Below are 16776 nucleotides of genomic sequence, written 5' to 3'. Positions count from 1 at the left end.
TATGGACATCCCGATCCCAAAACACAAACAGACGCGCATCATGACCCTCCCTAATATCAAGTCCACCTGCCTCTCATCCGCGTCTGCCTGACTCACTGAAAAACTCTCCACCCTCCAACCCTCGTTTAGCCCCTCCCCCACAGACCTGGTCAACCTGTCACGGCCAGGCTGTTCTTCCCTGTTTATCGTGTGTGTGGGCGTGGCTCCGATCTAGTCTCCTCCCAGCTTCCTGCTGATTACAACTCACCTCACCTGTCCAATCAACCCAGCTGCCTTCAATCAACTCATCACTCAACAGTAGATCTACCCCATACTCTGCGAGACGTCATTTTCTCGTTCAGCTGAAACCAACAGTGTCACAATCTGGCACCGAGATGACTGCCATGAACCGCCGTGCAAAACAAACTTTGGTCTTTCTGACTTCTTTGTTATTCCTCCATATCGCTCCAGACCTGCATGGTAAGGAGAACACTGATCTATTTGCACAGTAACTATAAAACAACCAGCATGCATTTCTTTTAGATGGAGGTCTGACTGCACTTTAAATCTGAATAACAAAGGCCTGCTCAAGTTGTATAATATCCTGTCTTTTTTGAATGCATTTCTCTTTGGACTGTATCTGTTAATTGATGCTTCCTGCAGAAATTTCGTTGCGCCTCAGTCGAAGTGATCTTTGTTCATGTTTGTGATAATAACTGTCAAAATCGGACGGGCTTATTACTTGTCAGTTGCAACTAAGTTAAAGCTAAACACGAACCAACAACCAGACGTTCAGTACATGAACTGCGGTCAAGTGAGCCCACATCCGCCGAGTGAGCCTCAGTTGCAAGTCTAAATGCACCTCTATTCAAGGTGTTACGGTACGGGGCCCAGCTCAATTCCCCAATATTCAAACGGCTATAAAAACAGATCCATAGACTTGTATATAAAAATTCCACTGCAGTCTTGTTCATGGTGACTTCTGCTATGCCCATGTGCATGGCCTCCAAATATTACTGTACAGTTTTGGAGAAAAGTGAATTCAAAGTCTGCTTAAATTTCATAATGATGTTCACAATTTCACAATATTCAAACGGCTATAAAAACAGATCCTTAGGTGTGTATGTTGGAATTCCACTGTAGTCTTGTTAAGAGGGACCTCTGCTATGTCCATGTGCATGGCCTTTGGGACACAATTGGACAACATTGTTGAGGAACGACAAAACATGGCACTTGACTTACTCTGCATCAGGTGTGTGTGACAGCTTTTCTTCATATTAATTTATATTGTACTACAAAAGATAATTTCTATAATTATTTTCATTAGTTTTTGACATCGAAACAGTGTGCCACGTGTTCGGCAAAAAAGCCACCCACTAAGGGGCCTCCAGTCACTGAATGGGTAATGTGTTGTTTTAATTCATTTGATTTGTGGACCTAAGTTTTAGTTTGGGCATTTTGAAGATTTAATTGACAGTGGACAGGAAATGAGGGGGTAGAGAGAGAATTGTAACGTTATGTAACAAGTCACCATCCAGAGTCATATCAATAATCGCGGTTCACCCCTCCGCCATTGGGACACCCCATGTTTTAATCTTGGAAATGCAAACAAAATGGTTTAAAAATTCGACGAATGTGTATATTAAAAACATAGGACAAAGAGACTTTATTGTCCATCCGAGCCACTCGGATATGTCCATGTACCCTGCCTTGCTATTTTATTTGCACCATGGCAGCTGTAAAATTCAAATAGTACCTGTGCTATAGTTGCTTGTCAGTCAATCAAAATAACATTTTACAAGTGATGAACATGACAATAAAATTAAACATTTGTTTAGAAAATGACAAATTGCAAATAGATGCTATTTGCGTTTGGGGTGAATTCATGTTTTAATGAAAGTCTCTCTTTCTCAAATTCAATTGTTTTCTTTTTCAGATTCAGTGCATGTAACAGGTGGTTTCATGCCGACTGCCTGCAGATAAACAAAACTAGAACTGATCAAAAAATTTGATTGGAAATGCATTTTGTGCAAATAAATCAACAAACAGTGTTTCTTGTGGTTTTGGGGCGCTTTTTAGATATAGTCCGGTCCTTTTGGAGGTTTTCCCATGTGTCTCGTGTCTCCTGTTGGTCTCTGTTACGTGTGTGTGTGTGGGTGTGGCTTACAGCACCTGGGCTCATCTCCACACCTGCACATCATCTTCAGCACCTGTCATCTCATCAAATCCTTCCTGTTAAATACTCCTGGCTTCCATCTCTCCAGTTGCCAGATTATTTCACCATTTCAATTAGTATGTTGACTCTGGGCCTCTCTTAGTACTCAAAGATTTAGACTACTCTTATGCTTTACATTGTTTTTGAATGTTACTAACTCCTGTTCCCTGTGCTCAGGATTCCGTGCCTGCATTCCTGCCCAGCCGCCCCATCACTTCACCGCTCAACATGCATTCAACTCCTGCTATACCCAAATCACCTGTGTTTAGTAAATACAGTCCATTCCGTCACCCTACCTTGACGTGCTTGGGCCCAGCCAAAGCCGAACCCTAACAATATAACTAATGTATCTTTGTACAAAATGACTAAAAAGACAAAGGCTTCCATTAAGTGTCGATTCTCAATTTCGACAATCAATTCGATAATGTCTACGTAATATTATGACATCTTAATGGGCATAGCAGAGGTCCCCCTGAACAGTACTGCAGTGGAATTTCAATATACAAATCTAAGGATCAGTTTCTATAGCTGTTTGAATATTGTGAAATTATGAATATCATTATTAAATTCAAGCAGACTTTGAATTCAATTTCTTCCAAAACTGTACCGTAATGTTTGGAGGCAATGCACATGGGCATAGCAGAGGTCACCCTGAACAAGACTGCAGTGGAATTTTGATATACAAACCTAAGGATCTGTTTTTATAGCTGTTTGAATATTGGGGAATTGAGCTGGCCCCCGTACCGTAACACCTTGAATAGAGGTGCATTTAGACTTGCAACTGAGGCTCACTCGGTGGATGTGGGCTCACTTGACCGCAGTGTACATGAAGGATTTATATTTGTTACTTGGACATTTTCCTGACACTGATCAACTGCTTTACATTGACAATATTAATAATAAGCTGACAATAAAAGTGTGTGTGGGGGGAAACAAGTAGAAGCACAGCCGAGTTTGTTCGAGGTCAGATGTGAGGACTATGGAGTCAGCAGGAGAAAGTGTAGACTCGGCTGTGACTATGAAGTTGATACAAAAAGGCACATTCCGACATTCACGAACATTTCAATATGAAACACTTGGATAAGAAACACAGACAGTGTTGTACGCAATGTGTCCTGAAGTCAGTAGGGCGGAGACTAACTCCCCCCTTCTGATAGTTGGAGCAATACGATTTATAAATAATAAATGACGTCCGAACTATAAGATAAAAACGTGAGGTTTTCCGTGTTAATGTGCTTCTGCCCCAGCCTGAGAGCCGGTCGAACCACCCCTGCTTTTGCAATTGCAAGCGCTTGTAGTTCGCTCGTGACCTGACTAATAAATCAACGGAACGAGAGAAGGTTGTTGGTTGAGTTTCTTCCTCCACCTGGGCTTTCGATTTGAATGACACTAACAACGTTATGATTTATTTTTTTTTGGTTGTCTTTTCTATTATCCTGACAGCTCCAGAAGTGCACACAGAGCTTGGGACCCTTCGAGGTCAGTATGTGAGTGTAAAGGGGAAGGAGACCGGGGTCCATGCCTACCTGGGTGTCCCATTTGCCAGGCCACCCATAGGCCCTGCTCTGAGACTGGCTGCACCCCAGCCTGTAGAGGGATGGGAGGGAGTGAGAGATGCCACCCAGCAGCCACCCATGTAAGGCCTTCGTGTGCTTCTGTTGTTGCTTAACACACTTGGAGAAATCCCCTCCAGTTCTCGCTGTAAAAACGTGTGTCTTTTTCAGGTGCGTTCAGATTAAAGAGGTATCCATAGATCTGCTTGATAAATTCCTTATGTTGGGTGATCTCCCAGAGATTTCAGAGGACTGCCTTTACCTCAACATTTACACTCCTGCAAAGAAAGCTGTGAGTGCCAAGCTCCCAGTAAGTTGCTGCCAGTTTGGAATGATGCTTTGGATAACTTTTGAGTGTTCCTGGTAAAGTTGGCATGATCGCTTTTAGAAGAATCCATAATGGCAATATGAGTAACGATTCCCATATTTAGAACCAGACTGCAAAGATACTGATGCCCTGTTTGGTTTCTTACCGTCAGATTAAAAGTCTTTGTTTGATTTGAGATTTTTAAGAGCTTGGAGAGAAAAGTTAAAATGTGCTTTATGGTCTGTGGAAAAGATGAAGGTCTTTTATTGCCTCACCAGGTTATGGTCTGGATCCATGGTGGAGGGTTTGCTGTGGGGGCAGCTTCAAGGTATGATGGCTCCGCCATGGCTGCGTACCAGGACGTGGTTGTGGTTCTGATCCAGTACCGCTTGGGACTTCTGGGCTTTCTCAGGTAAAAAGCCTTTAAATGACTCGGCACAGGCAAACTGGACATTCTATTCTCCTGCTTTTGTTCTGATCGTACAACAATAATTCTAAACTGAGTCCCTCTTACCAGCGGGTGTAGACTATGATTGTATTCTCTATCCAGCACTGGAGATGAACACGTGTCGGGGAACTTTGGAATGTTGGACCAGGTACAAGCTCTGAGGTGGATCCAGCAGCACATTCATACCTTTGGAGGAAACCCAGATTTAGTCACCATCTTTGGGGAGTCTGCTGGTGGAATCAGTGTATCCCTCCTGGTAAGGATCAATCTCCAGATAAAGCACATTAATTTTGCAAGTATTGTACAGTTATGTCACAGCAGTCTCTACTGTCCACAGAAACTTTATTTATGTTGCTTGAATCAACAGCTTCTCTCGCCATTGTCGGGTGGCCTCTTCCACCATGCCATTGCTGAGAGTGGCACTGCTGCAATAGATGTACTCATCGCAAATGATCCGCTCCCAGTGACGCAGGTCAGTGTTTTTTATTTTGGTGTATAAACATTATTTTGTGCCAAATTTGAGGTTTAATCCACACATCTCCCTCAGATGGTTGCAAATATGTCTGGCTGTAGCATCGAAAGCACAAAGAAGATCGCGGATTGCATGAGAAACGTCGATGTTAACACAATTCTGGCTGTTGGGAAGGTGAGATATCCTATGCAAGACTGATATAGACTGACTTGATGGACTCGGTCTATTTGTTTTTATTTATACATATTTATCTTAACCTTTTGCACATTTTCTTCTCAAGAACGAAAAATTTAAAAATACTCCAAATGTTGACGGCGTCTTCTTGACCAAACGTGTGGATGAGCTGTACCGTACACATGAACTACTCACTATACCGTTCATGTCCGGTGTCAATAATGATGAAGGGGGCTGGTTACTTCCTACCGTAAGTCTGAGCGTTACTGAAATCTGACTGACGAGCTCACAGATTTCCAGGTGAGCCCATGGAAACATGATTTTGTCTGAAATATTGTTCGTCTTCCCTTTTTAGTTCTTTGCTCCTCCAAACTGGACAGAGGGAATGGATCGGGAGGACATTACGAACATGCTGTACATGTTCTACCCTGATGTAAGGCAAACGGTGCTCAACATTACAATATTGTTCTGCTGCATTGTCCAAACTTCTCTGACAGATGTGGTGTTCTTTTTCTCCAGCTCAAAGATGAGATCTTCAGGGATTTGTTTGCATATGAATATATTGGAAGCGGTGAAGATCGTATGAAAAATAGAGATGGATTCACTAAGATTATTGGAGATATGTTGTTCACCATTCCAGCCATTAGGACGGCTAATGCTCACAGAGGTATTTTATTTACTCAAGATAATAACTTACTGTCTCACACGTTCACTAATTGTGTGTATATATATTTCAAAAAACGTATTCCTCTACTACTAGATGCAGGTGCCCCGGTGTACCTGTATGAGTACCAGTATCCTCCCAAATTCCTGCAGGCAAGAAGGCCAAGCTTTGTTGGCAGCGACCATGGTGATGAAATCTTTACTGTATTCGGATTCTGCTTCACAACTACTCATGTCAAATTAAGCGGTAAGTCAATACAAAAATATCTTTATCAATAGCCCACCAGAGATTTGGGTTTCCTGAGTGCAAAGTGTTTTACCAGATTATCATTCATTTAGAGGCATGCCATGAAGAGGAGGAACAGCTGAGCAGAACCATGATGAGCTACTGGGGGAACTTTGCTCGTACAGGGTAGGAATTCACCCTAGTGTGTTTTTATGAATGTTTTTAAATCTTGTTTTATTTTCCATTATGTTTCGATGCTTTTAATGACTGTGTAGCACTTTGACTTGCCTTGTTGTTGACATGTGCTATATTGAAAATAAGACTTGTTTTAACTTGTGTGCATGTAGGTCTCCTAATGGTGACGGTCTGGTCCACTGGCCCAAGTATGGAGCAGAAGAAGACTACTTGTCAATTGATGTAAAGGAGCAGGTAACTGGTCAGCACCTGAAGAAGGACAAGTTTGTCTTCGTGACTCAAACTCTCCTAGAGAAAATCCGACAACATGAAGAGGAGACCAATGAGCTGAAAACCACAAACATTAGAAATATTTTAATACATTTGTTAAACTAATGTGATTGATTTTCAAATTGCATCTGAATTTTTAAAAAAAGATGCGTGTGAAGTGACAGTACGAGTCAACTTATTTGGTAAATACTGTGTATATTGAACATCAGTTTATATGGTAGATGGCCACAGGGACACCTTCTTTAAAATCTGAAAGCCTAAGAGGAAATATGTAGCGGGACACCATCAATCATGAGAAACCCTCTGTTTTGCCACATATTTAATATCTGGATTCCAATGTAAAATGTTTTGTGACATGATTTACCTCTGTAATGCATTATTGCCAAACCATTTAATTCACCATTCATGCAGATGTACACAGGACACACGGTTGCTGTTTGTGTGAAAGGGTTAATGTGGACCCAGGGTTCTTCAGAGGTCAAACAATGTGGGATGTAAGGTGAACATGGGTTCAAACCTTAACCAACAACAGTACACAGGGCTGTTGTGTAAAGGAATGAAACATTTTATTATATTGCGATTAAAACTGTGGCACTTTTAGGTGCTAGTTGAGCAGCAATGGGACACGCATACAACAGATTTAACTTTTTTTTTTAATTTATTTTTTATTACCGAGAAGAGTGCTTAAGCTGAAAAGCTCCCTGACGTCTTTGAGCAGTTCAATAGATCAAACTTAATGAATTTCCCACATTCAGGCGCTTCGCATTGGAGAATAGTAGAAAGCAACATTTCATTTTTTTTTTTTAAGGCAAATCATTCAAATGGACAGAGGGCTTACAGATAGAATGTATAAAACATTAATACTGAAATTGAGAAATTAATAAAATTCTTTAAGACACCCTTTTTGTGTGCAAATGTTAGTAAAGCTGCAGCCTGATTATAAAAGTGCTCGCCAGTGGTTTTAAATGATTCACTATACTACCCAGAAAAGTGCACTTGGAGTAAGAAGGCTACTGAGCACCCCTATGAGGCTGTAAGGAGACAGACACTTACTTAGTACTTTAAGCCATAGTTTGTATAATGTTTAGCTAGCTTGGTCTCAGGTTTGAAATCAATTGGAAAACTGGAGGGAATCTCTCTGCAGGTAGAAAGCCAGGCAAATGTTAGGTCAGCCATTAAACACAACAAATGCAATATATTTCAATGGTTGGAGAAGTTTGTTTCAGATAATTTTATGAGCACATGAACTGTTTAACTTTGATAGTTTGATCATCTTATGAAAAGGTGATGTTCTAGTGCTGTACATCTCAATACATCTTTCCAACTTACATAATGTCAGGTGGGGTGGCATGAGGTGTGTTTTATGTAGGACACATAAGCCAGAGCATATTCCTATCTCCTAAATTCAAAGGCCCAAAACAGGCTGATTTATCTAGTGTTTTAATTTGATAAGACAATATGCCCTCGTCAATGGGGACAAAATGGCCCAGTTGTGAAACTCACTCAGTATTTTACAAAACAAATTGCTAAAATTAATGTAATTTCATACATTTTGGTTTTACACATGAATACTTAAGTTCTGGTTTTCACTTGTGGTAAAGAGAAAAACACCTGAGAAGATGTCTTTTTTAACCAAAAAAAAACTAAACTAAAAAGCAAGGCATGCTGCTTAATGAGAATATAACATCCTGTTCAGATAATGGTTATGAGTAAGATGTGATTAGATCTAAATAAAACGCAGCATGCAGTTCAATATGTTGGGCACTGAACTCAGAATAATACTTTATAGTAGAATACTTTGGACACCTTTATCGTCTTCAAGCACTATCAAGTACAGACATGGATTTAGAATCAGGCAAGTACAGTTTGATCCATAATAAGCTGTATGAAATATTCCTTTTCTCCTGCAGGGAATAAATAAATAAAAAAAGGTTAATGTGACCTGTTTTCATGCTGCACTAGGATGAAGGTCATACTGAGGTGAGGTGATAAACGGTGACTTGGGAGGCCTTTTAAAGTGCTTGCATGAGAACAGGAGTTTAAGAGCGCTAGATCAGGGGGACAGAACTCGCAGTTAAACCCAATGTTTGTGAAACGTACCGATAAAACGTGGACAATTGCGGTCATGAGCTCTCGTGGTATGTCGTAGCTCATGACTCAAAGGGCAGCAGGAAGTGATTTGTGTAAAATGGTTGGTTGTTATGCATTTTACTGTGGGGGAGACACTTAAAATGTGGTGCATCAAGATGTCCAGGACTGCATGTTGCACAGCATGGCCTCAAATCGCTCCATATTTGGGGCGTAAGCGTGCGCTAGGGGGTCCGTCAGCCGACTGTACAAACTGAAAGACTTCAACTCCAGCCAGATGAAGCCAAAACGGTCCTCATCGAACAGCACAAAGAGCCCCGGGGTGCGCTCTGGACTTGTAAAGCCGTGCCCAGCGATCAGGCCTGTACCGTAGAAGCTGAAATGGAGGCACATCAATTCATAAATCACTCAAAATTGTAGACTCTGTTCCAACAAACATACATGAAGAACAGGTAATGCTTGTGACCAGCAGCAATTCAATTTGACAATTAATGACTGATTTTAATTACTGAATAATATTTTCCATAAAGCTTTATAGTAGGCTGTAGTACAAAAGGTGCAAGCTAATAAGCCAATTAATCATCCAGGCAACTCCAGGCCAAAAAACATACGCTGTCCCCAGTCGTCACTGTGAAAGGACTTTGACCGTACCTGTTGGGTGTGTAGATTACCTCAAAGTATCTTTACTGGTCAATTGAATGTTGTGTGGTAATGTTGATGTGAAGGACATAGTTCAATGATTAAGCCTTATACAAATTGCTCGATGAGAGATTTTTTCAGTTTCGGTGTAATTTCACCGGAGTTAGTTGCTCTTTGTTTTCTGTTTATTCCCCTTTTACTTATTTGTGCTTGTATTTCTTAATAAACCACAATAGCAATCAGTCTTAAACCCTTCAGCACAGACCTCCTTATGGATTAATGCAGATTAATTGATTGTGAATCTGTGATAGAAACAGCGTTGCATCACAATTATCCACATCCATCTTCAAACATGAGTGAAATCAGTGTATTTTCTGGAAGGGTGCCACCACAGCATGCAACCAATTAAAAAATAAGTATGCAGTTACCTTTCTCTCACAGATTGCAATTAATTGTGGAAGCCAAAATCACCATAATACTTTTTTATATTATTAATTAAATATCCTAATCTATAAAACGGCAACACGAATACTGACATTGATTAGACGTCGATTTGAGTTCAGCCTGTTGGCCATGAACTTTCAACAACACAAGCTTATAACAGCTCAGGAACAATAGGCACATTGTGTCTAACGCCACTGTTGTTGGAGCAAAGGTAGCTAGAACCAATCCAAATGTACTCTGTGAAATATATACAATATGCACTTTCCATTAGCGAAATTCATACCATTTCCTCCAGGTGCGAGGGTAGACTTCATTGCGAGCCATAACTCCCAGGGGCAGGACAAAGGGATGGGCTTCAGGAGGACTGGTGCTGCTGCTGGGGCCTGACTGGCAGCGGTCTGAACAGGTAACACGGTCCTCCTCCACCTCTTCTGCTGTGATTGCATCACCACAGGCCCCCTCTGCTGCACCTCTGGCGATGGCAGAAGTGTCCTTGGCCTGTTGCTGTTCTTCTCTCTGGACTTCCGCATGTATCCCCAGTACCAGCCTGGACAGCTCCTCTATGTTGCGCTGGTGCTCCAAGTCTGGGAGGACTACAGGTCGGCTCAGGTCAACATCTAAAGTGAGTTGCCCTGCAGGAACATTGGGGTCTCCCTGTGAGAAGGAGCAAAATTACAGTCTTTCTGTATAAAATCAACATGAATAATTCATTTTTTGTTTAGAAAACTTTTCAACAAGGAGAGCTTATTTTTAAAACGAGCACAGCCTCTGATAATGATTATTCACTGACTTACAGTGAGCTTGGTGGCTCTCGCGCACGTCCCGTGGAAACTGAGCATGACGATCTCCAAGCCGTGACTGCCGTAGGTGCCTTTGAAGAGCCCCGGGTGCAGAAGGTCAGAGGGCATCACAGGCGGCAGGTAGATCCTCCGGTATGTCAAGCAGTTACTGTCAAAAGGAGGCAAACAACAATAATACAAATTTACTGTTTAGTGTTTTAATTTCACTGAAGATCTGCCATTCACATGATACACTAGATAAATATTGAGATAATTGATTAAAATGTCAAGCCACAGCTTTAGCTGGGCCAAGGCCAGCTGAACTACATGGACAAGTTATACATTTACCAACAAGTGAAAATCTGAACTATCTCTCAAGATAACGCCATTCTGGCAATAATTGTTGAAGCAATAAGAGCTACTTCGGGCGATACTGTCGATGTCAGCTTTAGAGAAAGTGTGATGTAAGGAAGAGACTCATACTCATATTGACTCGTATAAATGAACTTCATCAAGATGAGCTCCTGCATGTGCTCATGGAATATTTCTTCAAGTGTCCGGCCCCATTCTTCCTCCAACCACGTCCTGAACTCCTACAAACAAATTAGAGAAATCAGTAGAATGCTGCGAACAGTCTTTACATTTCGAAATGATCAAAGTACATAACATAAGCAAGATAAGAGAATAGTTCGAGCAGGTTTCAGGTAGAAACAGTTGTCTCACCTCTTGTCTACCCCCTGGCATGCGGTGATGATCGGTCTGGTTACACTTTGTTGAAAATTCATCCTTCTTCCCAGTCTTAAAATAGATAGATAGATAGATAGATAGATACTTTATTAATCCCCAAGGGGAAATTTGTTGTCATCAGTAGCGCCTTACAACTTGAAGATACAAACACACAAGATAAAAGATAAAATATATAAAGAAGCAACAGGGATGAAAGATATATACAAAATAAAATGATGACACATATTAAAAGGATAACATAAGTTTATCCATTTCTATCCTCAAATTAAAAGTAGAATCTTCTCCTAAACTGTGTCAACAAAATATTCCAAATGATGTAGAGCAGTTCATTTATTTGGTGGACAGAGAAGCTTTTGTGCTGTGCGAGCGCTCACCTGTATGTCACCTTTGTGTGGACCTTTGTGTCCGTACATACACTCCACAGAGGCCTTTTTATTCTCCCACATGTGGATACGGAAGAGTGGCCGTCTTCTCATGGGATCCTCCACACGGGGGTCATGAGGCGGCAAATACATCCAGCCGATGATGAACAGCCCGTCTACCTGAATGAAAAATACTTTTAATAATTCACAAGCCATTCAAATTATGCTAACAGTATATTACTTAGTATCGGCGGAATATTGCTGCATCATACATGAGATGCAGAAGTTGGTCAACAAACTTTACACCGTAGTTAATGCAAATGTCTGGATTGAGAAACACTTCTTACCACAACGTTGAGCAATCCCCCATAAGGCCCTATGTCAGGCTGCCATAAGCCCAAGATATGTCTGTATGGGTGGAGCACTGCAACAAGAGCACAATATCACACCATACTTATCAGTTTGTGTAGTGCAACAACCGTGTTTTACTACAAGCTACATTGTTCATGGTTACGAACACAAAAGGTATATATTAATATTAAAGCCCACAGACACAACTTTCTGTTTAATGTCTGTCAGGATGGAGTCTATGAGATGTTAAACCAAAGGGAAGAAAGTATGAACCGACCCGCTCCTGTCCACCAGTCCAAACAAAATACACAGCACACCAAAAAAATCTGGCTTCCCATTTCACACTTAATATGAAAGCAAACAGCGCTGAGGAGAATTGAGAACATGTTTCGCGTTCAAAAGGGATGCGTAACAATGCTGCAGCTGTTTGCTTACAAATTAAATCAATAAGAGTCCCACTCACACAACCCCTCATGCAGCAGCTATCCACGTTGAGGCCCATGTACATACAGCGGGTGTACACGTCTCTATAGTCCATGTGCTCGTAGTCCGGGAGGAGCTTCATAAAGCGCCCAGACTTCACCCGCGGGTTGACACCTGGACAGGCACAACATAGGCATGTGTAGAGCAGCCAAAGTCTAAGGTGGGCTCAGCCCAACGCAGACCTCTAGTGAATGCAGTAATGTACTCAAATCATCTACTCAAGAGAGCAAACACATGACCCACTTTGCCTGGCATGTCTTGTGCAACTTGCATTTCAAAATAAGCTCTATTTCTCGGCTGATAAACAACTGAGGAACAGATGGGAGAGACACCATTTGAAAAAATAAATATTGTACCATCAATAATCTCAAGTGGAATGGAGAGACCACATTCATTCATATCAGAAAAGCAGTTCCTGGGACTGTTTCCTTTCTGCTGCGAATCACAGTAATTTGGGTGATCTATCTACGCAACTATACCCGAGACAATATAAGGGTACCCAATGGAGTAGGAATGTACCGAATACTTAATTGGATCAATTCATGGGTGACAGGAGAGCTGTTCAATCAGCAGTCTAACTTACGTTTAACATAGAGGTCCCGGCTAGATACTCCTCCCGCTTCCATCTTCCTCAGATCCTCTTTCATACCAAACTCTGCAGAGAGAAAACACATAAATAAGTTCAACATAGCATTTACTTTAAGGCTATTCATACAAAATAATACATGATTCTAATCAAGGCGTTAACACATTGTGGCCAATCGACAATGAAACGTCAACTGAACGGTGGCAAAAGTCGGATCAACAAGCTGAGAGCAGTGGAACAGAAAGTATGCACAGCAGCCAGCGAGATAGACAATTCCAAGCTTGAAATACAGAAATACAGATGTGACCTGATAACCTCAGACTGTCTTCAGCACACAGCCGGCCTGTGAAATAAGTGAGAAGTAAGAAGCCACCACAGGAACCCAAAAGAGAAGACTTTGAATGTTAAGTCTCTTGTTTGTTTTTGTTGTGTTTCATCATTAGTAAAATGCACTAAAGAGAATGTATTTGTTTTACTGGGTGCAATATTTCCAGCTTTTAATCATATCTTACTGTTTTTGGCTGCAGTCATAGTAGGATCTATTTTACTGCTATTACTTGTAGCGTCTCGGACTCCGCTACCAGTTTTTCTCCCTCCATGCTGTTTCCTTTATTGAATTTAATTTTAAACCTACTTGACTGTTGATCTGCACCACACATAAGAGTGTCTTCCTCGCTCAATAAAGGCCCGGTATGCTGGTTATTGTATAACTTTTCAGAACCACAACATAGATGGACACTACAATAATCTCACATACTACAGTTCCCTCACTCCCTGATTCTGTTACAGAACAAAATAGTTGCCACGAAATATTTTGAAACTCAAAACTTCTGTTGCAACTAAAATGTATTTTGTATCATCAATTTATCCATTCACACAAGTACTCTTCCAATTAACAGATTCACCTGTCAAATGAACAATAAACAATGCCTATTCCAAAAGCCTCAAATAGTTTTTTAAGTTGCCTGGTTTTGTTTGGCATTTTAAAAAAACTATTAAAAATGCAATTAATGTAATGAAACTGATGCAGTGGATGCTCACACTGGAGAAGCTGGAGTGAGCAAATATTTAATATTTTCCTGGATACATGATTAACATCTCTGGTTATAGTTAGCTATTTGTGTACAAGGTTGCAAATCACTGAGCAGAACTGCTTTGTGGAAAAATGTGATCTTTGTTTGGTTATTTAACTATTAACAACCTCTCATTTGATGGACCATAAAAGCAATTACATTACAGTGTATATCATTTATGTAAAATGACATATGCAATATTAGAGGATTTTAATCGTACTTTCAAAATGAATTGATTGATACAAATCAGCAGTATATATTGTACCTATATTTAGGTACAGGTTATGAATTTGCAAACCTGCAGTCCCCTGACACAACAAAAAGGGGTGACGGTGGTAATAATGCTCCAGGCCCCCAAAAGGTTAAGTTATATGCCCGCATCAACGGTCTTATCAGCACCAAAGAATAATGGCTGACATCGGCCTAATGACAGTAAGAGGCCTGCTCTGTGTTTTACAGCAGTGACTGGGTTAACGTTAATGTACTTCAGGGTTCACGTCCCGATCAATAGAAATGCTTTTAAGGGGGAACACATTTCCGAGGAACCAGAGCCCGACACAAATAACCTGTCGACGGGAAGGAATCTCATCGCCTGGTCTTCACATGTGCAGCCGCATATAAATAGTCTCCACGCTTTATTTGGCAGTTTAACGTCACACGTTAGCGTGTGAATTATCTTTATGTGCAGAGATCACTATATATTTACCTTTCATGCACCGCCTTCTCCAGATGGTTTCAGTGTTGAGGATTTGTCTGAATTTCTTGCCTACGAGGGCGACGTTTGGTAGTGCCGTTCCGGGCAGCAGGGAGAAGATTTCCACTAAAAGCTCCGGCGGTAATTCAGCTAACGATTGCGGGTGCGGAGGTCCCGTGTTTGCGCGATCCAGAGAGCCTCCTCTGTTGACATGACAGCTGCCATATTCACCAGCGATACTCGGCCCTGCAGTGGCGCCGCCGCTGTCCGGGCCTCCGCCTCCGTCTCCGCCGCCGACGTCGCCTCGCTTCTGACCCACGATCTGCTCCTCTTCTTCCTCGTCCATGTCGGAATCGCTCCCCTGACCCTGCTGGTTGTGCCGCTGTCGCCTCCGGCACCTCCGCGACTGACCCACTCCGCAGAGCCTAGCACAGACAGCCATCCGTAGTCACCAAACAGGCAACATTACATCACTACAACACATTTATCAGCTGCAGTCTGGCTGATCTTTGTGAGCATGGGCAGAAACATCTCTGTCGACGTCACGTCAGCGCACGTAGAGCGTGGCGCCTCTCCTAGAAGAGTAGTGTCTTCGCAATACAGTGTGTTGTTATTATGACTTAGCTGTATGAATACTATCCACGCTTCACATCCAGCAGCTTCTCTATTTATGAGCTCAATAAGATGTTCCTTAAAGGGTCAGGATTAAGGATGTTGTGCACATTTTCTTGCCTTCAATTAATTTTATTTAGATCAGATAGTGCATACAATATTATATAGAAAGACCCAGCAATTCCCACCTTGGCTTACATCTGATCTCCTAGCTTTCACGCTTCCTTGTGTAGCTCTGCTCCTCCTCCTGTTTCATTCTCTTGTGGGAGTGCTGGCTGGCGCAAGGCTCATCTGTCATGGAGGCTCCTGCAGGTCAAGAACACAGGAACCAGAGAGTCTGGAGGGCTGGTTTGGTTGCCCGGCCTCGTTGAGAGCTACAAGAAAGGGCAGCCTAGACAAACAGATGGAGCCACTGGCAGGTTCAGCCTCTGTTTCAGCTGAACTGTACCTGCAACGTTCAGGAGCAGAACAAACACATGGGGATTTGCATCAATTGCATATGCAAGGTTCAGACGGCCATGCTCCCCTCTCCTAAAGCGAGGTTCCATATAGGTTAAAACAAAGGAAAATATTAAGAAAACAGAGAGACAGCAAATGAAACAGCAGCGAAAGATGAAATAGACAAAACATTTGGTTACACATTTACTTAAGGCAGCGGTATACATTATATTCCATGATATTATATCAGTTATATTCAGTCACAATCCCCTTGTTCTGTTGATATTATGCTCTGTATGTGTATATTTAATATATAACAGGCTCAAAATGTAGGATGACATCCCAGAATCATTATAGTCAGAAGTAAGGCATTACAAAGAAGTTAAACGTGCTATGACAAACATATATAAGTATTATAACACAGGTTATGTCACACCTGGGACCAGTGGTGGAAGACATATATATTTTAGAGAAGTAAAAATACCAATTACACACTGTTAAATATATTCCATTGCAAGTAAAGAATCACATAAATTGAAACCATAAATTAAAGATAGATATGAACAAATACAGATGCAGATTCTGTATAAGGCTGACATAAAAGTAAAAGGTGATTAAAAGGTAAAAAACTGTGCAATAACAAAGATTACTTTGGAAAAAATAAAAATAAATATATGGAAGATATATATATATATATATATATATATATATATATATATATATATATATATATATATATATATATATATATATATACAGATTGTGCAAAAACTAATCTAGCCAGTAACAGATTGATAATCCAGCAGCCTAATGGCAGAATGCAGGAGAGCATTCATTTAATCAAGGTAGTTGAATCTATAAAAATTAATCTATAAAGTATCATATAAACTGAGCATACACAGTATTGTGTATGTAAGACATCCAATTTCAAAGTTACTAGTAACTGAAGATATAAAACCAATGTAGTGGAGTAAAAAG

General features: G+C 41.1%; 2 protein-coding genes across 2 annotated transcripts; one reads left to right on the top strand and one right to left on the bottom strand.

Annotated features, from left to right (window-relative positions):
* Window positions 1–374: 374 nt before the first annotated feature.
* LOC306741827 (cocaine esterase-like) lies at window positions 375–6761 on the top strand (the record flags this gene model as incomplete). Its single annotated transcript, XM_079224144.1, has 13 exons — window positions 375–459; window positions 3638–3830; window positions 3919–4057; window positions 4333–4466; window positions 4605–4758; window positions 4870–4974; window positions 5050–5148; window positions 5255–5398; window positions 5504–5581; window positions 5668–5815; window positions 5909–6058; window positions 6151–6223; window positions 6385–6761. 13 exons carry the CDS (start codon window positions 375–377, stop codon window positions 6605–6607), a joined length of 1725 nt encoding a protein of 574 aa, XP_079080270.1. The 3' UTR covers window positions 6608–6761.
* A 434-nt stretch (window positions 6762–7195) lies between these two features.
* fbxo31 (F-box protein 31) lies at window positions 7196–15190 on the bottom strand (the record flags this gene model as incomplete). Its single annotated transcript, XM_079223234.1, has 10 exons — window positions 7196–8966; window positions 9957–10327; window positions 10468–10621; window positions 10936–11045; window positions 11176–11250; window positions 11574–11741; window positions 11909–11985; window positions 12423–12509; window positions 12979–13050; window positions 14761–15190. 10 exons carry the CDS (start codon window positions 15188–15190, stop codon window positions 8744–8746), a joined length of 1767 nt encoding a protein of 588 aa, XP_079079360.1. The 3' UTR covers window positions 7196–8743.
* Between the last annotated feature and the right edge of the window lie 1586 nt (window positions 15191–16776).

The sequence above is a fragment of the Taurulus bubalis genome, assembly GCF_910589615.1.
Source record: "Taurulus bubalis genome assembly, chromosome: 9".
In the NCBI taxonomy this organism is placed as follows: domain Eukaryota; kingdom Metazoa; phylum Chordata; class Actinopteri; order Perciformes; family Cottidae; genus Taurulus; species Taurulus bubalis.
This window is presented reverse-complemented; position numbering and strand designations above follow the sequence as displayed.